This window comes from Lepisosteus oculatus, chromosome 23 (assembly GCF_040954835.1).
Source record: "Lepisosteus oculatus isolate fLepOcu1 chromosome 23, fLepOcu1.hap2, whole genome shotgun sequence".
Taxonomy (NCBI): domain Eukaryota; kingdom Metazoa; phylum Chordata; class Actinopteri; order Semionotiformes; family Lepisosteidae; genus Lepisosteus; species Lepisosteus oculatus.
The window spans coordinates 10,778,788-10,802,872 of NC_090718.1; the positions used below are offsets into that span (position 1 = coordinate 10,778,788).

The following is a 24,085-nucleotide window of genomic DNA, read 5'->3' on the forward strand; positions in this document are numbered from 1 at the left end:
CTACATTTGTCATTTGCACCCTTCAGGCAACTGTTTTACATCTCTTTAAGCAGTATCGATTAGTATGTTTTTCTCTCTGAAACGTTAGCAAAGGGTTTTAACTGAGCTAATGAAAAATAATATGAAATAACTTGAAAATACCATTGCAAATGCTATTATTGTAACAATATTGCATGGCATATACAACTGATTCTGTGGATGCACGTTTGATGGTTAATACAGTGATTTAAGTAGGTCAATCAAAATATGCTTCTGGATAGCAAGCGTGGCAGCTGGGGTTTATTGAAGTTCTTATTTACTGTGCAGTATGTAGTTCTATGTTAACGGATGCTACAGTGCACCCAATATTCAGCACACAAGCACTATTCCCCCAGGTTAATGGGAACTCATAGGCGAAGACACAAGAGCACGTTTAGTTTGATATCTCATTTTCGTAGAACTGTGGCGCTGAAACTTGAGCAGAAAGCCCAACTTCTCTCCTCCTGGTATTGCTGCTGTGGTGATACTGGAGAAGAGCGCGCGCGGGGCATTGTGGGACGAAAATAAAGTGCAAAAAAAAATTCCGCAGAGGGGACAAAGAAGCAAAGACGGAGCGTAAAGGTCTACAGTAAACTTTCAAACATCGCGTGTTGCAGAATAATATTACTTCAGGCACAAGGCAGTGCTTGCAGGCCGGGGGTCCGTAACTCGAATAATGCGGTGATTGCAAAAAGATTCGTCGGAGAAATGGGTGTTTAATCTTGAGAGGAAAGCAGCCTGTAGCATCCGAGCTGCGAGCCCGCCTGCGTTGTGTTTATCCCGGCCTTCCACGACACCGCCAGCCCGAGGCTTCCAGCGGAACGGCAGGCCGGATCGCTCGGCTCTCTGTTGCGCAAGGTAACGTCCCCAGAGCTCGACTCCTTTCTTGCATCGGAAAGCGGCCGGGTTTCAAAGCCCAGGGCAACAAGCGGATTTATCTGAGCGCCTCGGCAGGCGAAAATCGAGGCGTGCACAAGCTGTCGTTACCTGTCGGTATATGTTACCGGTTGCAAACTGCAGCAATCTATATCGCCGCGGTTGTTTTGCAGTTGATGACCTGGGTTTGGTCGAGAAATCTGACATTGCTCGTTTTTACAGTACAGGCGGAGTGGTGGTGGTGGTGGTCGTGGGGGGTGGGTATACGTTCTCGCCCCCCAGACAAGGGTTTCTATTTGAAAAGCTACACAAGCAGAACTTGCCATTTATCCTGCCCTGTGAGCAGATGCTATTCCGTTGCAAGTTTAAGGGGATGTGGAAGCGAGCCGCATGTTGCAAAGTGCATTGTAAACAAGGTGAGATAGTGCCTTTCATGCCCCGCCCCCTCGAAAACGTCAGGTCGCCCATTGAAACCAGCATGAAGCGACCAGATATTGTAACGCGATATTGGTCGCTGCCGGACTGCCGATGTGCATTCCTGGCGTTTTAGAAGCTTCCGATCAGATAGGGAGTTTGGGATGATGCGCTCCGATCTTGGATTGCGCTGGGCTCTGCTTCTTGAAAGTTGCGCCTTTGGCCGTGTAACTGATGTGGCTGAGTTCACTGTACTTGGGGTGGGTTCGGTCAGAGATACAGGAGGAGAATAACGCTGATGTTCCGGCTTCATGGCTTGGTACTTCGTGGTGCCTCCAGATGTTAACTCTTCCAGGCAAATGTCAGTATAGATAACTGTAATTGTGCAGCGCCCTGTAATTACTGGTTCCTATTAATGTGGGAATTGGGCATTGATGATTGAGAGCGACTGGTTGCATTGCGATCTCAGTTGTTTTCGTGGTGTGCAGGTGTATCAATTAGGAATTTAAATGCAATGTCTATACAGTGGATTGTTTTTACTCTTGTGAATGAAATTCTTTTCCCCTTTAGAACAATCTTGTGTCGTTTCTCCTGGCTCACTTTTGTTGCCTCCTCTGTATTGCAACGTTTTGTTTTTTTATTAAAAGGACAGCAGTTGAAAGACTGAAAGTAGGATGGAATTTCACATTTGTATACCTTCCGAAGAATGGACCTTTGTCGGATCAAAGCCCAGCAAGACTCAGCTTGTACCAAAGTTTTTTTTTTTAAGCTTTTAGCTCACTGTTGGCATCTCTCTTCCCCAGGCTGGTGAAATGTCTGCAGTTTCTAACTTACTTAAACCATTACATTTCCTACACGAATGAAACAGTTATAATGAAGAATGCTAGGCTTACACAAGATTCCCCCCCCCCCCCCAAAAAAAGGTGGAGATTTCCCAAATATAACTCCTTTGCATTTAAAAGTTGGTTACTATTCTTGTCTCCGCATACTGTCTCTCCTGTAGTTTTTTCAGTCCCGGGTATTGTAGTAAAATGAAATATTATGCACCACAGAAGCTTTAAGGTACTGTTTCTTAAAAGGAAGACTATGCCCAAGTGTTAACAAATAAAATAAATGGAAGTGCCTTTATGAGAAAGAACTCTATTATTGAGTTAAGTTCTTCAGTTGAAAGGTCCTCGAAAACTAGGCTTTGTTTTACTGAGTAGTCATTTAAGTGATTTAAGATTGACATTTCTGAACTGACGCTTCCTTCTTCAAAGGTAAAATGTTTTGTAAATGGCATTAAAAAGCATAAACTGCACAGAAAAAAAACTACAACTTGACATTTTTGGCGACTCAAAAGACTACAACCTGTCTCGTGTTCCTTAATGCAGTGATGTGGAGGGTGAGGTACTGCTGTATGGGGCAGCGTTTGTCATGTGCAAAATGAACATATCGTCTGGAGTTGTAAATTGTAAGAAGAAGAATTCTCTTCAAAGGGCATTTGGTTTTTGGAGGGTGCACAGAATTTCGATGGTTTCCATCTTCGATATGTTACCTTAATTTGAAATGCCTTCTAAAACCAAAGTTATAGCTTCCATGGTAAGTATTTCATTAGAACAGCCCTGTTTTCTGCTGGCTTTTGCATCAGCTTTGAAGGACACAGGTGAGTGAGCCGGACAGCAGTAATTCATTGTGTGCAAAGATGCTGAATTATTGCCCATTTGTTTCATGCTTGTACTTCAAGATTATGAGCCTTAGAGATCAGAGTCTTAAGAAGTACTTTACCAGTGTAAGAAACCTAAGGAAAGCTGTAACGGATTTATGACCGCTGGAGCCTGGGTCTGTATATACTCCCTAGCGCAAATTTATTCTCCTGACTTTATCAGTAGTTCTGTTTCTGAGGTAGTAAGAAACAGGATGGCTCTTTGAAAGGCAGACAAATGCTCCTGTACAGTCTTCTCTTTTTTCTTTAAACCACTGAAGAAGAGGACATAGAGACTGAATGGTTTCTTCATCCTAACGTACCAATTGTGCGAGTGTGTGCACAAAAAAAGGAAACAAGGTGAAATTTCTTTCATTTTGCATTTACAGAGGCCTGCTTCTTCCCTTGTACTGTAGTACAGTTGATTTGTTTATGCTGTAATCAGATGTACTTCGAACGGCAACTTTTGAAACAGACGGGATAGATAATTTCTCACTGAAAAATAAGGCGACCCTCCTAAAGCCCTTTTGATTCTTGGTGAAAGTTCTGCCTGTTACTCAGAATGGACTCTGGGTGTCCCAGGAGTCTGGGGATATATCATTCTGCTGGATTTAATCTGACTGTCTGAGACATGACAAAATAGATAGCATAAAGCGCTGTGTGTTTTTCTATGGAAGGTTATGTGGGCAGACAGCTGCGAGACTGAGTGGGCTTTCAGCAGGGAAGAAGTTTTAGAAAGAAGGAATTTGTGGTCCGACTTGGAGAGAATCACCTTGCTTGTCGTTCGTTCACTCCGATCATAAGTATTTCACAGACACCGCTTCATAACATGGTTAGGCTTTTACAGAGGATCACAGTGTGTACTCTGGATTCAAGAAGCTCCGTGACTAAAGTTCAACGCACATTGAAATTATTATTTTTTTAAATTTAGAATCATCAGTTATTTTACATTCACCCAATTTTAGAATTGGCAGTTGTGTGTTTATTCTCCTTGCAGCATGTCCCAGGCAACACAGCCCTGTCCTAGGGGTTCAGTGCCAGTTGGAGAGGAGACGTGTTTCTTACTGATAGCACTTCAAGTGCCCAGAAGACCACAGGGGTCTCTGTGTAAACTGAGAGATCCCAGGCCATTTATGAGCTCCCTGTCTCCTGGCCAGTTGTGTTCTGCTGGTGGGCAAATCCCAGTCACACTCCACTGGTGACCTCATCCAGACTGGAACCCGCGATTCCTGGATCTTAGACGTCCACCTGCACCCATCTCAACGTTACTGGTTAAGCCACTCGGAAGGCCCCAGCACGTTTAATTTTTCTCTTCAGTAACATGCCAAAAATGCCACTAAATTCCAAATACAACCTCCATGGAAACAGATTTTTCCCATTTGTAAAATGTATTAATCTTGTGTCTGTTAATGACATGCCAGTGGATGAGGTAAGTGGTTCCAAGTACTGGCTCAGCAGACAATGTTACCTCCTATCTTTGATTACTGAATGGAATAGGGGATGACATGAATGCTTTGGCAGCCAAACACAAGGTCTGAATTTATACTTTGTATGTGTCATGTTCATTTTTTTTTTCACCAAAAGTCAATCTATGGCAAACTCCATTGTTCGCGGATCAGTAAGCAATTACAGTAAGCGCCACTGATTTTAAACAAAAGGTCCCGTTTATTTGCATTTTCTATGTGATTAAACTGCTGCATAGCAATAGCCATTCCTTTCAGAAAAGGGGTCAAATAAGGACACTTTTTCAACTTGCATTTTATGGCCTGTATCTTTGGTTGAGTGTTACTATGGGCTTTGTCTGTATTCTTTTGTTTTGCCCTCAAGATAGAAGTCGGAAACGTATAGACAAACTGTGGTTCATAAAACAGTTGAAAACGAATATATTTTCAGGATCTGTTTCTTCTTTTCTCCTGCTGCAAACTTAAAGCATTGGTCCAGACAAAAGCATTGCAGTTAACTTCAAACTGACTGGAACAGGTCGCTGTAATGCTTAAACTAGACTTAATTCTGAAATAACGTTAGTATCATCAGTGTCGTAGTGTGAGTTTTTTGTCTTCACTACCTTGATTTGTTGGAGTAGTCAAGGTGCACTTTACAGCTGCAGAAGGAGGAAGTTGTTTGGCCGGCCAGTGCTTTCCTGCTTGGATTGGCAAATTCTTTTGATTTGTGTATATATGAAAGAGCGTGTCATTTTCAAAGAATTTGGTTTGGCTTTTGTTTCCCACTGCCATGGAAAGTTGGTAACTAGACAAATATTCTTTTCATATTATCAGGTTGATTTTCATTCGCTAACAAAGACGTGATCTCTGTATCAAAATAAGTTCTCTTATCCCAGTTTTGTTGAGGATTTATGCATATGTGTCATTCTCAGAATACCTGCTTTTTAATTTTATGTTCTGTTTATGTCACTTTGGACATTTTACTTTGTTTTTGTTTCGGTTGGTTAGCTCCTTAATTTAGCCCTTCTTTTAGAGCACTGTTTTAATCAAACCTAACTTGGTCATTAATAGCTACAGCTTTATTGTTGCTGTACAAATTGTGAGGCTTTTCCAGGAACAGATGTTAATACGTTCAAAGCACGTTAACTTTTCTTTCAGAAAAATGTAACCATCAGTCCCAGATAGTATTGTTTTGTTCTGAAGGTGGTAATAGTTGAAATGATTTCAAACAGGAGGAAAATGTGCAGGAAGCCTATTAAATCCTATTAAATCTTGTTTTTGTTCAGTGCAGTAGTTTTGAAAGACACTAAGAATTAGTAAAATGTTGCTTACAAAATCAGATACACAGCATAGCTGATTTCAAATAACATAAAATATCTTAATGACTGTGTTATTGTTTCAATTGAATATATAAGAGAAGGTATCTTCAAGACAGTCAGGACACAAAAATGTTACTTTTCACATGGGCTTTGGAATAATATTATCTGAATAGAAATGATTCAGAATGCAGTTTTTTTTGCTGTTTGAATTGACAGTATTTTATTCTAATCAAAAACGTAGCCAAATCAGATAGAGTGCAAATCTGTTTGTGACTTAGATCAAATGAACATCCCTAAAGTGAGCCCCTTCAGAAGAGCATTGATGTGATGGAAAATCTCATGCCTCAGAGAAGACATATGCCTGATAGAGCAGATGTAGTGCGTCCTGTAGTGGACTCCACATGAATTTGGCACCCAGAGCGATGCATCTGCTTTGATTATTCTTATGTAACGTGGCACTGCTTCCAGCTCTTCCCTTAGCTTTTTTTCTGCGGTATTTGCATTTTGTGTTAGGGGTGTGGGGGGGGGGGGGGGGATTCAGATATCTAGTTTAATCAAAACCTTTGTCTCTTTCCACCCCTCAGAAGATAAGTCTTCATGTCTTGACATTCAGGAACAAATCGGCAGATGTCTTTCTTGGGTAATGTTAGTGATTATTTTTAAGTCTCAGGCGCATCTGCCTTTCCTTTTTTGGCCTACCTTTTTGTTGTTTACTCAGTAACTGATGGCCCCGTGGACTACTATTTGAAGCCTAAAGTTTTGTGTTGAAACTCCCATTGAATAAGATACTGAACCTCAATGTCTTCTGTCCACCCAGCTAGATAAATGGGTGTAGCAGTCTTGAATCTTAAATTAGCAAATGCTCTCAATCGCTATTTTTCAAGTGCTCCGCATTCACAATCAGTCGCGCTTTGATTTTTAGTGGCTTTAACGAGATAATAGGATGAGTAGTTGTCCCACTGGCTATGACCTTTCTTTAAGAGGCTGTCAAATGGGAATAAGGACAAGAATGGTATCTTCCCAATCTTTTTGTTAATGGAGCTGTGAGGAGTGGGTCTGTTGTATTGAATGTTAAGGGCGCAGTAAGAAACACTAGGTTTTTGTCTTTAAAATCACAGTGTGTGATAAAGCAAGAGCTAATAGCCCAAACTGAAAAGAAGAGAGATTGCTTTTTTGTTTTTTTTCCGTTGATTATTTTTAATGGAATTGCAGTGCATTGCTTGAATGTAGCGTAATGTCTCAGACTCCAAACAGATTTCAGCTTGCAGAAAGCCCAGTGACATTTAATAGCATCTATATCCTTTTTATTAATCTGCTCACAGATGGAGTCTTGCATCAACAGTCTATTAAATGTTATTATAATCTGATATCTGACATTTAAAATAAGCTTTCCAGGGATGTATCTGTGTGATGGAAAGGTGGAAAAAAGTTGACTTGCTGTATGGTTCATTACGTCATGATTAATTATCTCAGTACGGGAAATAGGAGGAAGACAGAAGAGAAAGAAAACTATATATACATAATTGAAATCTGATAAGCATTTTTTTATGCGTGTTTTTTTTGCTGTGGATTGTCAGGTGCATTTTAATGAAGGCTTTCTTAACTGCACTGTGTGGTTTTCTGCTCCAACAGAGGACCGAGCCAGAGAGAGACGCACTTGAAATCAATCTGAAGAGAAAGGGCTTCCAAATGCCTTGGACATCCCTCCACTCATACCTTTTGCCCTGGAAATGTGTGTCATGGCCAATCATGGCCTAATTGCTAAAAACTCATGTGGCACATACTTTATGGAATCTGCATTTGAGTTTTTTTGTTAGCATCGTCACTTTGTTCTCCTTGATCCTCCTTGGGAATTGTGATCTAGGGTTTTGTTTTATCATTTCTGACATTTTTGCCTATATATTCATGTTCAATTTCTGACATATTTCCCTATATTCTCTGGTATCAACAGTCTCTAGGTCTGCTTTTTAACTCTGAAAAGCAGCATAGCTGCTCTAACTACTGTTGTGTAACCAGTGATAGAGGTTGTACTGTGGTGTATGATTTGCCGTTGAATATTTAATTTGTATGTTGTACGACATTCCTCCTGTGAAGCAGACCTCCTAATTGTAATGTTCTAAGGAGCTATGTCTTATTGTTGTACTATATATGTCCATCCGTCGGTTATCAGAAAGCTGCTTTTTCCTGGGAAGAGTGAACTTCAGGCCTATCCCAGAGGGTGTGAGGTGAGACTGCGTACTGGGTGGGGAAAGCCAGTTCCACTGCTTAGCATGCAAACACACAGGGACAATTCAGTGTCATCAGTTCACCTAGCTGGCCTTCGTCTGTGGACCTGGGGAGGACACTGGAGCACCTGGAGGAAACCCGCACAGACATGCAGCACGTGGAGAATAAGGAGCTGTGAGACAGTTATGCTAACAGCCACAAAAACATATCAGTCTACTGTAAATGTCACACAGCAGTAAAGACTTTTTTGTCCTTAAGGAGTCGAATAGGAAAATATTCCTATAATAACTTCTTTGAAAGGAGATGCAACAGAATTTTGATGACTGTGAATTTAAGGCACTTGCTGTGAAATCCTATGCTCTATTTCCCGTTTTGATAAGAATCAACATTGAAGGTTCATTAATTAGCAGGGTCAAATCTATCTTTGTTTTGATCAATGGAAATAAAAGAAGCATACAACTAATTTCCTTTCTAGGCATTATAATTAAATGGACATTTCTCCTTGAACTTGTTTAACTTTAAACTTGTTAAAACTCCTTTTCATTTTTTTTAGGTAGGTAAAACAGTTCACCAGCACACAGGGGACGGAAGTGAGTAGAGATGGGCGTCAAAACATTTACCCACAGTTCCCCCACCCACAGCCAAGAAATGTTAGAAAAGCTGAACACCCTGAGGAACGAGGGTCATTTCTGTGATGTCACCATCCGGGTGCAAGACAAACTCTTCATGGCGCACAAGGTGGTTCTAGCTTGCTGCAGCGAATTCTTCCGCTCTAAGCTAGTGGGCAAGCCAGATGAGGAGGACAAGTTTGTCTTGGACTTGCACCACGTTACTGTGAGCGGCTTCACCCCGCTTCTGGAGTATGCTTACACTTCAACCCTGTCTATAAACACCGAGAACATTATTGATGTGCTGGCTGCTGCCAGCTACATGCAGATGTTTACTGTAGCTAGTACCTGTTCAGAGTTCATGAAGTCGAGCATTCTGTGGAACGCAAACAATACACCCCAAGAAAAGCCTCAGGAGTCTGCTCCTGAGAACACCACTAACTGCACCTTAACCCCTCAAGACGGCAGCTTGTCCCCGGTCTCCTCGGAGTGCAGCGTGATGGAGCGGACCATACCCGTCTGCCGAGAGTCTCGCAGAAAGCGCAAGAGCTTCATCGTGATGTCTCCCGAGAGCCCCCTGAAGTGCAGTGCGCAGGTCACCTCCCCGCAGGTCCCCAACCCTTCCCCTTCCTTCCCAGAAAACCAGACCCAGCCCATTGACTCGTCTCTGGCCTTCCCGTGGACTTTCCCCTTTGGAATCGACAGGAGGTTTCAGTCGGAGAAGCCCAAGCTTCCGGAGAGTCCCCACAGTCTGGAGCAGCCGGGGCCGTCTGATGTGACTAGGAGGTTGGCTGACTACCTAACCTGTGAGAGTTCGAAGGTGACGTCCCCACTGGCAGCAGAAGAGGATGTACGAGTCAAGGTGGAGAGGCTCAGCGACGAGGAGGTCCATGAGGAGGTTTCCCAGCCTGTCAGTGCCTCCCAGAGTTCTCTGAGTGACCAGCAGACAGTCCCAGGCAGTGAGCAAGTCCAGGAGGACCTCCTGATTAGCCCGCAGTCTTCCTCCATAGGTATGTACTCGGCTATAGGACTGCAGTAAAATTAGGACGTCATTATCGAGATCAGTGTTTCTCAACCCTCATTACGAGGGACGGCTGTGTCTTCTGGTTTTTGTTCCAACTGGGCCCTTAATTACCATCGGTAAATGATGCATGTAATTAATCTACTTGCTTATTTAGACGTTTCTGCATCCAATCTTTTGTTTCAGCAATACCGTAGTTAAAGTATATTGTCTCCGGCGTGCAGCTTCAGCAAGTAGAACGTTAATAGACTTTTCTTGGCTTGCTAACTAATAATTGACTTCCTTATTTCTAAAAAGCCCTTAACAGGTGACATCAATTTAGGAAAGATCTGTAGGAATGCGACTGTACCTAGCGCACATTTGTTTTTCGTTTGAGTGTCGTTGCCGACATTCCAGCTAATACGCCCATTCATTTGTTTAAGAGCTAGACACAAATTTTAGAAAAAGCAGATAGAAAATGGAGATCCATTAGCCTGTGGTGAAAGAGCCACAGAAAAAACAGAAGAGACAGGTTGGGAACCACGCTTACAGAAATTATTAAGTTTTTTTGTTGCGCTATTTCAAAAATACGCATGGGAATATAGTTACGATTTACAACCATATTTCAAGTATAACTTCCCATATCCTGTATTTTGCATTACGAACTTGGTGACACCGATACGTATTGTGTTGTGTATACATTAGATGTATAATACTGTATATTCCAGTATGTAATATAAATTGGAGAAGGGCTGTATTTCAGAATAAACGAATACGTATTTTGAGTGTTTAGAGTAGTATCTTAGATTTAATATATATGTATGTTAACTATAGAATTCATTAAAAAGCTGTGTCAAAGCTTTGGTTTATAATACTTATAATAATACCCGGTTAAACAATTATAATTGTAGCAGTAATATCAGTGGAAATGATTGCCTTAAGTAATAACACTTTACTGGCAGTATTTGAAGTTGCTGCCATGGATTATGAATTTGTGCTCAGAATGTAGCACATTGTGTTGAGACATGCCCCACAGAAACTTGCTACTGAAACTGAAAACTTTGTTCTCTAGTTTTACGAAAAATAATAAACTGGAGACCTTTTAAATATTTTCTTAAAACCTTCAAAGCTGGTTTAGGAATTCATGAACCACCTTTTCAGCTCATTAGCAGTTTTTCCAAAGCCGTTCCCATATTTCAGAAGTTCTTGGCATACCATATTTGCAGATGATGCAGTTGTATTCAGAAAAGATTCAGAAATAAATGCTGAAGGCAGTGACACTTCCTTCCTTCACCCAAGGTTCAATAGATGAGGGCGTCACAGAAGGGTTACCGTCACTTCAGGGTCCATCCAATACCAGCAGCCACGCAGAGGATGATGAAAGGTGAGCTACTGTTTTCTAAAGACATCTACAAATCCCTAGATCATCTTTAAAAGAGAAATTGGGAGTTTCTATTCATCTTGCAATTAAGGTCATTGGCTTGTTTTTAATATGTGCAAGATTGATGGTTATTTCTTCACAACAAACATGTTTCAGCATCTACAGCACATGTTCAGAAGGAGTTGTGTGTGGTTGAATTAAGATCTAAGTTATTACCACATGCATTTTTTTGGTAACTATGTTATTTTAATTAGAATTTTAAGTTGGGGAAAAAAATGAAGAAACCATCAAAATAATCTAAATGTTTTTAATAATAATTCCTTACAATTATATAGCGCTCTTCTGGACACTCCTCTCAAAGCACTTTACAGGTAATGGGGACTCCACCACCACCAGTACTCTCACCACACACCAGCTATCAGTGGGGAGGAGAACAGAGTGATGAAACCAGTTCATAGATGGGATCATTAGGAGGCCATGAATGATAAAGGCCAGGGGAAGTTTGGCCAGGACACCGGGGTATCACCCCTACTCTTTTTGAGAAACACCCTGGGATTTTAAATGACGACAGAGGGTCAGGACTTTGGTTTTACATCTCATCTGAATTAAGGCGTCTTTTTATAGTGTCCCCGTCACTACACTGGGGCATTAAGACCCACACAGACCGCTGCATGAGCTACCCCCTACTGACCCTACTAACACCCCTTCCAGCAGCAGCCTTAGTTTTTCCCAGGAGTCTCCCATCCAGGTATTGGCCAGGCTCACACCTGCTAAGCTTCAGTGGGCTGCAAGTTGTGTTGCAGGCTGATATAGCTGCTGGGTTTTGTGACAAAAACACACAGCTTGATTTGTCAGGTATGGTTATAGGTAACTGGCATTAGGCAAATACCACTTTAAAATGATGCAGTGCAGACACATCAAAACAGAAAACCAGACAAATTATTTTCTAGTTTTTTTCTTCCACAATGATTGGTTTTTCTCCTGCATTATTGAGTCTTCTCTGCTTATGAGTTATGAAAAGGCATTAGCCTGTGTTTTATGTTCTTGAGAAAAGTACAGTTCTTCACTTTACCGACTCTGTTTGGTTTTACAGGCTAGAAAACGTACAGTATCCTTATCACCTGTATATAAGCCCTTCAGCAAGACCCAGCACAAATGGTCCTGACAGACCATTTCAGTGCCCAACTTGTGGAGTCAGGTTTACACGCATCCAGAACTTGAAGCAGCATATGCTTATCCACTCAGGTGCGTATTGCAGGCAGTCATTTGTGACCCAATATTGGTTTTCAAGACATATCTGTTATGTATTTATTGTATGTCTTTGTGAATTGTTTTTAATTGGGTTTGTACTTAATTGAGCTGATCACTATCAAATCGTAAGGTCTGGAGACATTAACTCTGTACTGAAAAGACAAACGATTGTGTGGCTTTTCAGCGGTGAGAAAAACATGCCCACACACATGTACACTTGTTAAAGAACAGTGGAATATATGCGTAACTAAATAAACACTGCAGCTGAAGTGTAGTTCTGTGACCCCACAGCTGCAGGAAGTACTGTAAAACTGTAAAAGTGCATGAACAGCAGAGTAAAATGTGAAGGACAAAATCATGTTCTATGGTATATGCACAGCCTTCTCCTGGAGGAGTGCCATGACTAAAGTGCCTCAACCTGCAAAGAAAAACAATGGCAGCTGTTTTCTCTCAGGTATGTGCCTTTAGAGGTCTGAAATCTGTGGTATTGCTCAGTGCCCTTCCTGCTACAACAGCTGTGCGGGATAGTGGGGCTGAACAGTTGTGTTTGAAAGGAGAGGTGGTGGGGGATAAAATTGTGATATCATACTATACTGTGTGTTACCAGTTTCCATTGTGATTTGATTCAGAAAGGAAGGAAAACTAATATCTGGCAGTTGGCCACTTTTTTTATTTGTGTACTCACAGTTTTAAGTGGAGTCTTGTAGTGGGGGAAAAATGCAACCTGTGACCACCTTGGAAATCCTGAACAAGATTTAGCCTTGCCTTAACTGTAAGGAGCTCTGGTGGTCTAGGCTGAGATCCTAACGGACAGGATTCCAGTTCACTGAGGCCACCAAGGCATTGAGCTTTTTATAAGTCACTTCCAGGATTAAAAAGCCGAGAGGTCAGGAGAACAGTTTCCCATGTTCAAGAGGTGCAGTCAGGGGTTCTCTAAGACCCTTGCTCACTCAAGATAACTGACTGCGTAGTGGAACACAGATTCTGACCTGTTGCTGCTTCTGCTGGGCCTAGGTGTGAGTTCCCAGGGTTCCAGGGTGTGCAAAGGCTCCAGGAAGATTTGATGAACAGCAAAGAAAGGAAAGGCAGGAATCTGAGCTCCCATTCCCTTTGTAGTGACCTGGTATTAGATGAGTTAGTCAAAAGACTCCCTTTAGAATTGATCAGAAAACAAGCATTTGAAACTATGCAATATCCTGCCTGTTTTATGTCATCAGACATTTACCTTTTGTTAATGAACAGAACCAGTGCATGTCTTTCACATGCTTTCAATGGGTTCAAGCACTTTTGTGTCGAGATTTGGTATGCATATGCCTGGAACTAGCTTTAGAAATGTTTTAATATTTCTGTCTTAAAAAAAAATGGGCTTAATCTTTCCGTCATGGCACATTTATGAGGCCAATAAATAACCTATTCAGTGCAAGCCTTTTTTTTTATTCCTCAGGCACCGGTCTGTTGGAAATTTTCCTTGTGAGCCAACACAATTTCTCTCATTTGTGTTTCTAATTCCTTGGTTCAAAAATGTATTTTATATGATGGGCTGCTGTGCTGCTTGATGAAGCTCCAGTTACCTTTTGTCAGCAGAAAGCTTCCCATAAGATTTATTTTGGAAAAGGCGGTGGTTGTATGAAGCTGAGTCTTGACACAGAGCTGATTATATGCAAATAGTGTTGAAGTGTATTTCTATACCCTTGCTTTTCTCCTGACACACGAGGATAAATGGATGTGTCTGAAGTCCAGTGATTCAGGAGCTGACATTCTTCCCTCTGCTACACACCAAGGGGACTTATCTAAATTTGAGAAAACATGAACATCACCTACTAAGGCAGAATCTGAAGCGGCATAGTAAATTCAGAAGGATCCGTGCATCTCTAGCTGTGCTTTCATTCGGAGCCCTGATGTAGCACGTTCACTGTTCTTCAGCTGGTGAACCATTTCCTCTTCTCTATCTTTGCCCGCAGGCATAAAACCCTTCCAGTGTGATCGCTGTGGGAAAAAGTTCACAAGGGCCTACTCCTTAAAGATGCATCGGCTGAAGCACGAAGGTAAACGCTGTTTCCGGTGCCAGATATGTAGCGCCACTTTCACTTCCTTCGGTGAATATAAGCACCACATGAGGGTGTCCAGGCACATAATCCGCAAGCCGCGGATTTACGAGTGCAAAACGTGCGGCGCCATGTTCACCAACTCTGGAAATTTAATCGTACACCTGAGGAGTCTGAACCATGAGGCATCAGAGCTAGCAAACTACTTCCAGAGCAGGTGAGGCGTTCGGCAAAAAACACAAACCCCGCAACCCCCACCCCTACCCCCCCCCAACTGCACATGTGTGTTTTTCAAGAGGGAAAACTGTGGCCACCTCTTGTACAGAATTTGAGTCTTTCAAATCGTTAATACAGTATTTTAAACTTACAGGCTTGAGAGGAAGCTTGCTTTTTGAAAACCATGGCAAATATTTTATGTTTAACATATCCCAAATGATGTGTTTTTGATCATTCATAAGCACACAGAAGGACATTTTCCTGCCTTTATAGCCCACATTGCTATACTCCCACAATCTAGTCATCACATACAATTGGATCTTGTCTTACAAAGTAAAACTGGCCTTCCTCAATCTGTCTTGATTGATGTGTCCAGTTGAAGTTTTGTTTTGGCAGCTGGTTTCAAACATTTTACTGATTTTCTATTTCTAAATATTTTTAGGTTGTATATATTAAACGTTAATATTTGCCATAATGGTTTTCTCCACTGTGCTCATACGGTATTGATTTTTAGGATCAATAACGTATAATATCTGTTATGCCATCAAGCTTTTACTCCTTCAGTGCTCTTGGTCCTTACTCCTTCAGTGCTCTGCAGTAACCGAACTTCACAAGGACAGTTGTAGCTGATGTAGTTTACAAAGCTGGTGTTTGCAGAGTCCGCTCTATAAAAGTTTCTGCTCTTCAAAGTAGCGCAATATATAAAAGCAGAACCCATTTAAAAAAAGAAATTCTCATACTTTTGTAAACCTGGACCCATCTTCCACAGGTTTTAATCTAAAGGTAGGAAAGAGAATTTAACAGTCAGTTTTGCTATAATGTGCATTTACTTATTACAAAGTGGATGGACAAGCAAATAACAGTGTGTTATAAAACAAAACCGCTTAAAAATAATATAGCCATTTGTATTGGAAAGTGTCCCTTATTGCGGTAGTACCATCCACACTTACTGATTACTTCTGGTTTCTACACAACTTTCACATTATAGCAGAACCAACTGTATTTGGAGCTCTCAAGTTCTTAGAGGCTGCAGATGCACTTTGGTTTCATTTGTCTTCCTCAAGCCTATGAGACGGTATAGAGAATCGTCTCAACATGAGCATTGGATAACGAGTTCAGTGCGCTTACTGCTTCAATGCATGTTAGTAAGAGCCTCCCAGCTCTTGGGTCCTGGGTTTGATTCCTACCTGGTGTGCCTTCTGTGTGAAGTTTGCATGGCCTTCCCTTGTTGACATTGATTTTCTCTGAATTTCCTATCTTCCTCTCACCTCCGAAGGACATGCTGTCAGAGTTAATTAATGTCGCGAAATTGTCTGCTATATGTGTGTGTATCCCATCCAGGATCTATCTTGCTTTGTTCCCAGTGTCTGCCAGGCCAGGCTTCTTATGACCCTATACTGCACAAAGTGGTAACTGAAAGTAGATTAATAGATGATGTGAATGGTATTCAGTGTTTGTTAACCTTTCTCCCATGGCATACAACATAGCTAAAGCACTCTTATCAATGTGCTGCTCGGGTCTGTCAAGCGAGGAAGAATTCGTAGGAAGAGAATTATCTTTTACTCTGCTCGAAAACCACATTTGATTAAACATCCATCGTGTTTTAAAAAAACAAAACAGTTTACAGCTGAATCCCCTGCTGACCGCTGATGCAATACTTTGGTTGGCCATTAACATTGAAACATGAACCAAATGTTTGGCTTGGTGACCATCATGTAGACTGTTTTGATTATTCAGCAGCTTGTATAATACAAAACAGCTCTCTGTCTCTGCAGCAAGATTAGTGGATTTCTGCTGCTAAAAGCAGGTGTCTGTTTTTCTTGTGATTATGAAGTGTGCAGCTGAAGCAAATAAAAAATCAAAGAGTTACTTTGTGTGGCCAGTTGAGGCAAAATACTTTGTTGGCATTCAGTGTTATTTAGATCATTGCCTGTTAAGCAGTAAATGCATGCATTTCCAGTAGATGAAATAACTTCAATAATAATTACTGTATTTTGTTGTCACACAGCTTGGAGGCTGTTTTGTCAGTCTGTGCCCAGCAAAATTATGTCAGTCTCTTGCACATTACATTTATAAAATACAAATTTTTCATAAATACTGGCTCTAAGACATTTACTTTTAGTGCTTTTTAGATAGAAATATTATCTTCTTTTCAGCTTTTCATCACTGATGCATATTTATGGCTACTTATCTCAGTGATGGATTCGCTTTTCATTTTAAGTACCATGTACTGTACAGAAAGTCACAACCACATCAACATTTCCTTTTCTAGTACAAAGAAAAGGCTACTTGTGTGAAAGAAAACAAGACATTGTCGCTGTGTGTCATGTTCTGATTATCTTATTGAAGCCCAAAACGTTCGGAGTGCATAAAGAAATCATTTTTAATAGTGTTAGGGTCATGTTCATCTTTCCCAACTTCAAGAGAAGAAAATGACCCGACCTGAGGTGTTCACATCAATTCCCTTCTTTTCCCTCCTCGGCGACAACGAAGAAACGGCGGCACTCCAGTATATGCGAGCATTGGGAGCATCTTTTATCATCCTGTTCTCTTTTTGTTTTATTATTTTCATCTCCAGTGATTTCCTCGTGCCCGACTACCTGAATCAAGTGCAGGAGGAGGCTTTGGGACAGTACGAGTTACCAGAGCACAGTTTTGAAGGCAGCTCCTCTGTCCAGATGCCCGTTATCTCCCAGGTGTCGTCCACGCAGAACTGTGAAAGCACCTTCCCGCTGGCCCCCCTGGGCGGACTGACCGACAAGGAGGAGGAGGAGGGAGTGGCGGAAGAACCAAAGACAAATGCCAGCAGCTCTCCTGAGGACCCCGATGAGGACCCCCAGAAGAAAGGGCTGGCTGCGATGACGCTTGAATAAGCCTTCCCTGCAATTGGAAAGTGCCTGAATTTCTTTTATCCGATGCTGACAGCATCCTGAAAGGGAGAAACAAACAAAAAGAGACAGAGAGCAACAAAAAAAAAGTTTCTTTCTTTTTTTCAGAATTTTCTTTGTGCCTATTTCAACTTCGAAAACGTGTTCCTGAAATATTTTTTTTAATGGAAAAGCTGTGGTTTCCGTATATACTTTCAAGTGCTGTGGCTTCAAACTAAGGACTTGTTACATTTTTGAGGTCTCATTTGCTTGTATTTGGATGCTTGGCTGGATATTTTGATGTTTGTGAATCTTGCGTGTGTGTGTGTGAGCGTGTTTTTTGTTTTTGTTTCTTCCCTTGAGAATATGAACCACATTTTTAAAAAAGTATTTTAAGCATTTGTTTTAATTCATTAGTGTTGCAATGGCTTTGTCTTTTTAATATTCTCGATAAAACTGTTCAACCTTGTTCATTTTCTGATTGAACAACAACTTTGCAAGCTTCTGGCCTATAATGTATGCTGGTAATTATTGTTCCTGTGAAAAAAGAAAGTACAGTTTTTAATAATTTAAATGCATGAATACTCTTAAGGTAGTGTTCATGCCTTTCAGAGGATACATATTATCCACACGCAGCACTGGTTTAGATGTTGATATTCTAAATTGGTTATCAATCCAGACATATACAATAGCTGTGTGTTATTGTTTTAGATTGAATATTTATGGGGTGTTAAGCTCTATGTTGCTGCTTTCCTAAATTCATCTCCGGTTATCAACAAGCAGAATGTCCCTGAGAAGGTATCTGTTCGAACTGTCTAATGTATATACAAAAGTGCAAAAAGAGACCAAAAATGTGTTTTTCTAATAGATTTTTGTTATTTTTTTCAGTCTCTTTTAGCATATGACTTGCAGGCTAAACCTGTATTTTTACAGTGGTGCATCACTTTAAAGAAGAGAAATGTGCAGCTGAAATTCAGTGAGCTTCTCCCATGACATCCCCAGTGCCTGTGGACATGGAGCTGTGGCAGCTTTTGGGAACATTGCTCTGATAAGTCAGTCACTGTCTGAAGTATACCACTGAGTGTAGGGGTGGACTGCAAGTCTATTCTGAGGGTTCACAAAAGCAATTGTTTTAAGGTACATTAATAGATGACTCCACTTAAATTGGCATACAGCTCCACCTGTTCAGGAGTAAAAATGCAAAATTAAAAAAGTCAGGGTGTCTTTTTAAGTATTTTATGTTTTAGCTCTGAAAATTGTATAGCAAATGTTGTGTCATCTATGAAAACTATTATTCTGAATGTGCCAAAACACTGAGTACCATAATAATTTTAATGGAAAAGATGATAGTGATACCATATGGGGAGAATTAATGTATCTCAGCACATATTTCCAGTTGAACAAGGGGTTATATAATAAGTAGGGCCTGGAGTTTTCGTGACTAATTTTCTGACTTGTATTTCTGTCTTTAGCTCCAAGAGGTTGTAGAAGCCTTTTCTAATTAAGCAATTAAAATGTATCCCATTGCGCCCTTTTATTCATATCAATTAGTCATTTAATTACTTCAAATTATGCACATAAAAATGGAGATTAGCAGTAATGTAAATGGCTGTTGACACTTTCAATAACATGTCAATTTTATCTATTAGTATTGCAGACAAGCAATAAATTACAGTGATCATTAGGGAGCATGTGTATAATATGTCAACAGAATAGTTTTGCTTTGTTCAAAGCAGTTTGAAATATTAAGAAATATTGAAATCATAAAATAAGTTGCAGTTGCCTGTATAAAAACAGTGTGAAAAGAACGGCTGACAAGGAACAAGTAAATGCCATTTACATGTAAGTACAGTCAAAGGAAGTCCCCAGTGTATTATTTTTTGCTGTTAAACTTATTGTCGGCAGGTTTGTCCATTAACCGAGACAAATCTAGTCACGTTCTGAAAGTGAACTTCAAGTGCTTTTAAACATTTCACAGTGGAGCTTTTGGTGTAGATCGAGTAAACTGTATCTGCTAGAAAAACTGGCAGCACTGGTACATAATTGCCCGTGCAGAGCGAACAGTGCTGAGCAGTGGTCTTTTATATCTCTGGTTTTTCGGCAGTAACTCTGGATAAACTATCAGCAGTTTCAAGCAGTTCTGCAGTTTTGTTTTTGCTCATATCAGCAATCAGCAGTTAGTAGTTTCTCAGTTGACTTGCTGTAGGAATCGCCTCTGCTTTTATTACATGCCTGCTCAGAAATGCATGCATCTTGGGATGGTCGAATTATCCCTGGGGACTGTTGGCACAGGCCGATGTTCTGTCAATAAATTACAGCATGTCTGCATTCCAGGCTGTCTTTTCCCTTGCGTTTTTTGTACAGGACTCTCTCTCACCAGTGTCTTTCTCAGCTGTTTTGAAGCTGGTCTATTTTTGTCTTTTGATCGTGGTCCAATGATAAGCTTTAGCAAAATAAATTTAAAACCCGTCCGTACACAGTACTCCAGGTGAATTTCCTTTGATCCATTTGGATCAAGTTCTTAACTCGCACCACTAAACTTATCATAATATGCTTCTAAATGTATAATTAAGCATAGTTCCTGTGCTGTTTACCTTGAGCTGACTGAAATTGGAGTGCCGGCAGGGACACCTGGACGATATCAATTGAACTACAGGTTAGGAGCTCATAAAGGTCACATAGTCATGTGAAACTCCAGGCCCTATTAATAATCCGTATTTACCAGCTGCTTCTAGTAGAAATTAAGTGTGTGAGATGAAAAACAGCAAAGTCTAGCATGGAACTTGACATGGGGAACTTAACTATGGGGTTAAGATAAATGTGAGAGAAAACACTAAAAAAACACTAACATCAAATAATGACCCGCTGTGAAAATGTAATTTGTCCTAACTCATGTACCTGTACCCTTTCCGTTCTAGTTTTTACGCTGAAATAAGGAGGTTGCAGTTTTAATTTTTGTACTGTCCTGTATTAGGGCACAGTTAATTGAACTCTTAGGCCCAGACGTAATCAGAGTACTTTTCTTTCAGAAATGTCTAGCTGCAGTGGAACAGGTCCAGCTGAGGGGTGTGATGACCCGTCATTTCTTTAGTCACAAAGGAAAAAAAAGTAATCGAGCAGTGAGACACACATGCACACAAAATGCCAGCAGGAGTCCTGGTTATACCAGACAGAAAATTACTTTGAATAAATGTGCATAAGAATGTTATTTTTTATAATAGAAATCCAAAGCCTTCAGTCCCCAAAAGTACTGGAAATGCTGAGCTCCATTATGTCCTTGCTTGGTTTTGTGAAGTTATTTTTTACGATTAGCCGGTTCCTGAAATTATCCTCCCTTTTTGTGTTGTAACACAGGTTGTCTAGAAAGGCGGGAAGCTCACGATGAGGCAGCAGACACTAAGGAAACCATCTTCTTAATTGCTGGAGTTGATATTTTCCCACATCCTATGTAAGCAGAGCAAAAGGAATGATTCCTTATTTGTCTTGCAGTTTTACAGTTCTCTTTTTTTTCTTTTTAATCTTATCAGTGGTGTAGATTTCAGTGGTTTCAGACTTCCTATGAATATTGGTTTCTGAACTTGTGAAAGACTTGATTTTTAAATGTGTTTCTGTTTCACATGGCAGTTACATATGTGTTGTTTTTAATCTGAGTATGTTTTTTTTAAGTTTGCCCTTTTATTATTAAGTAGCACTTTTCATAAATGATGTAAATAAATGAGAAAAAACTGGAATTGTCCATCCCAGTCATCATAAATCCATTGCAGTAGGGAATTTTAAAAACTGTGTTTCTCAAGTGGACTCGCTTTTTTTACTGCCATTGTAGTTTGTCCAGCAGGAAACTTCATTTCTCTTCAGTGGCATGAGGTTGACTTTTCTGAGTGCCACCTGGGTTTTTAATTAATTGAAATTAATTACACAGGAGAATCCGGAGGTGTTGCACTCTCTAGTTTCCCCAGTGTTTAAAAAAAACATTCTGATACTTTGTGTGATTCAGAGGACTGTATCTGTAGAATTGAGTGATAACATTCTGAGTAAAGTACTTAATCTTGACATCTGAAGTGGGGCACTTAATTTCAGTTTCAAATAAATTTTTCATCTGATTGAGGTGCTTAATTCTCATCTTAACAAAAAGACATCTAAGAAGTCTTATTCTTGATAGAGGAACAAGTAATAGGTTTATTCCATGCTGAAAAAAAACAACGTTTCGGCCGTGGAGCCTCCTTGATAGAGTGCCTTTAATGATTTGGGTTAAGGCTTGATTTTACAAGTTCATAAAAATGCTGGCATGTTCTCCAGATATTGATTTTAATATGAATAACTTGTTTTCGTTTAATTTCCCCAATCAGTTCTAAGCCTAAGAATTACTCTTTAATATCTGTTTTATGTGAAAATGCAGTATGTTCTCTTTAAATTTTCAAATTTCGTTGTCTACTCTCTCATAGCACTCTTGAATGAATAGGCATTTACTGTTTTTTTTTCTTTCATTTGGTGTAGGTCTAAGAATTCTGTCTAGTCATTTGTGAGACCTAAAGGTAGATTACACCAAGTGTGATGTATCTTTCTTATGAAGTGACATCCTTGAAAATGGCCTTTTGCTGATTCTGCTTCCCAGAGTCAGAGTTTAAAACTCTGTTGATTATGAAACATGACCACAATGGTTTACAGGCAGTGCTGATAAATAATCCCAACTACTTTATTTTGAATAATTCTGTTTAATCGTGATACCAAAAGGGCATTGCTAAAGTATCATCTTGTGAAGAGACAGTGACTTCGAGTTGTGCTTTAAAAGAAGGTGTGCCATTGTGAAATAAATAAAAAAAAAAACTTAAGTTAGATTCGGACATCTCATTTTGAAAATTACAAGACTTTTTTTTAATTTCAAAATGATTTAAATAATAATTAAAACTATTACATCTCAACTCTTATACAGAAGATTGTATTATTTGCAAATGACTGGTCCTGAAAACACAATTCTGGGGTTGACTTTGGCACTGGGGCTTTTTTTTCTTTCTGCTTTGGAGAAAATAAGACAAAAACGGAAATAATCCTAGTTTCTTGGATGTTTATAGTATCCCCTATATACATCAAGATCCTATTATTTTTGGTGTGTTCAATTTTAGAAAAAAATACGCCTCTGAACAGGACACCGAATTGTATTTATTAAGTTGTGTGAGAAACGTTGGGTCTACTTTTAAATTCTAAGAAATCAAGGATTCCTTTGGCAGTCAGCTTCATTGGTATCCTTGAAACGTCTCAATTAATGGTATAATCATTGATAGGAAACAAACCCATAGGACTTCTGTGATCTCCACTTAGTTAACTGGAGTAATTAGAAGTGCTTATTAATTCCAAATGAGGTGAATCATTTAATATAGCGGGATATTAAGAATTTAAGTGGATTTACATTTTTCACTTTTCTGAAAACAAGATTTTTTTTTGTATCTGGTAGGAAATGTGAGACACTGTTAAATGTGAGACACTGCACCTCACAATATTTTTCCTCCTGCAAGAATTCTCTTCAATTAATGACCAGATGTGGAGTGCTATCTGCGAGATAGTGATTGTTTCCCTCTAATGTCTCAGATGTGTAAACAACCTAAAAGTTAAAAGTTAAGAGCAACACTGAAAGTATGCAGTGCTGTTCTTGTGCAGATAATGGAAGATCAAAGGACAATTTGATGTCTTAAGAATGCTTGTCAGTTTTGGCAGCACAAAATTTAAGTGATTTTCAAATGTTATTTAAAAAAAAAATAATGTCAGTGTGATACTGAAAGATAGGCCCTGAATACTTCAGAGATTTTCATCATTTTTACCTGGTCCTTTCTTGTGCAGGAATGGGATGCTTGGCTTGTAGAGTTCATTATTACAATGTGACTTTTAGATTAACAAGTTAGAGAAGATAAACCTGTGAAAAAGTTTGTTTTAAAAAAAAAACATTTGGGTTTTAAATTTTGAGTTTCCATGATTTGTGAATTGAGCATTAAGTTTGTGTTTTGTGAACTTGAGAGCATGTGCTTGCTTTCTTTATTCAACTGATAAATGTTGCCTTTTGAGTGAGATGACTTGTGCCCTCAGGCCAGACTGTAATATTGATGCGTTTAGCTTTGTCCTGATATCATTTGGCATGAGGAGGATGTTTTTTTTTCCTGTTGTTGTTGGTTTATTTGTTTTACAGGATGTTGCTTCTGATACATCTGTGTGCAATGTTTTTAAACAGATTTCTTCTGGTATATTATTGGCTTTTTATATATGATATACTATTTCTGGTTCATAGTGTTTATCAAAAAAGTGTAGCTCTTTGTCACTATATATTTTTGTGATATTTTGTATTTCAATCACTGTTTAACGATAATGTCATTTTTGGAAATTCTTATAATCAATGTGAATACCAGAAAACGGTCAAAAATGATTCTGAGCCTTATAGTGTTCACTTGTGACTATGTCTGTATTGTATATATTATGTATAGTTTCATTAAGCTAAAAACTAGTTTGATTTGATGAACAAAACATTGTATTGTGTGACTTTTGATATTTAAACTGTAGTTTATTTAAATGGTTTTACACATCCAATGATGATATCCGCACATTTTAAAAGTATTACAGAATGAAAGCTTTGGTGATTTCCAAACACAAAAAAAACCCTGGATTTCTTTGTACACAAGTGCTAATACTAGATGTTTTTCTAGAGCATTTTTGAAATTGACCTACCAGTGTAGAAAAAAAAAGAAAAGTATATAT

The 24,085-nt window shown here is 39.6% G+C and overlaps 1 protein-coding gene across 1 annotated transcript; it reads left to right on the forward strand.

The window, feature by feature from the left end:
- Positions 1-500: 500 nt before the first annotated feature.
- zbtb44 (zinc finger and BTB domain containing 44) lies at positions 501-20,795 on the forward strand. Its single transcript, XM_006642259.3, has 6 exons — positions 501-876; positions 8,533-9,597; positions 10,887-10,971; positions 12,062-12,213; positions 14,181-14,481; positions 17,059-20,795. The coding sequence occupies exons 2-6, from the start codon at positions 8,580-8,582 to the stop codon at positions 17,351-17,353; spliced, it is 1,851 nt and encodes a 616-aa protein (XP_006642322.1). The 5' UTR covers positions 501-876; positions 8,533-8,579; the 3' UTR covers positions 17,354-20,795.
- Positions 20,796-24,085: the final 3,290 nt, after the last annotated feature.

What these genes read in the sequence shown, in the direction of transcription:
- zbtb44 (XM_006642259.3), top strand. Translation starts at nt 8,580, where the DNA reads ATGGGCGTCAAAACATTTACCCACAGTTCCCCCACCCACAGCCAAGAA. An exon ending in CCCGCAGTCTTCCTCCATAG is followed by an intron (nt 9,598 to 10,886) that starts GTATGTACTCGG and finishes CCTTCACCCAAG; the next exon opens with GTTCAATAGATGAGGGCGTC. An exon ending in CACGCAGAGGATGATGAAAG is followed by an intron (nt 10,972 to 12,061) that starts GTGAGCTACTGT and finishes TTGGTTTTACAG; the next exon opens with GCTAGAAAACGTACAGTATC.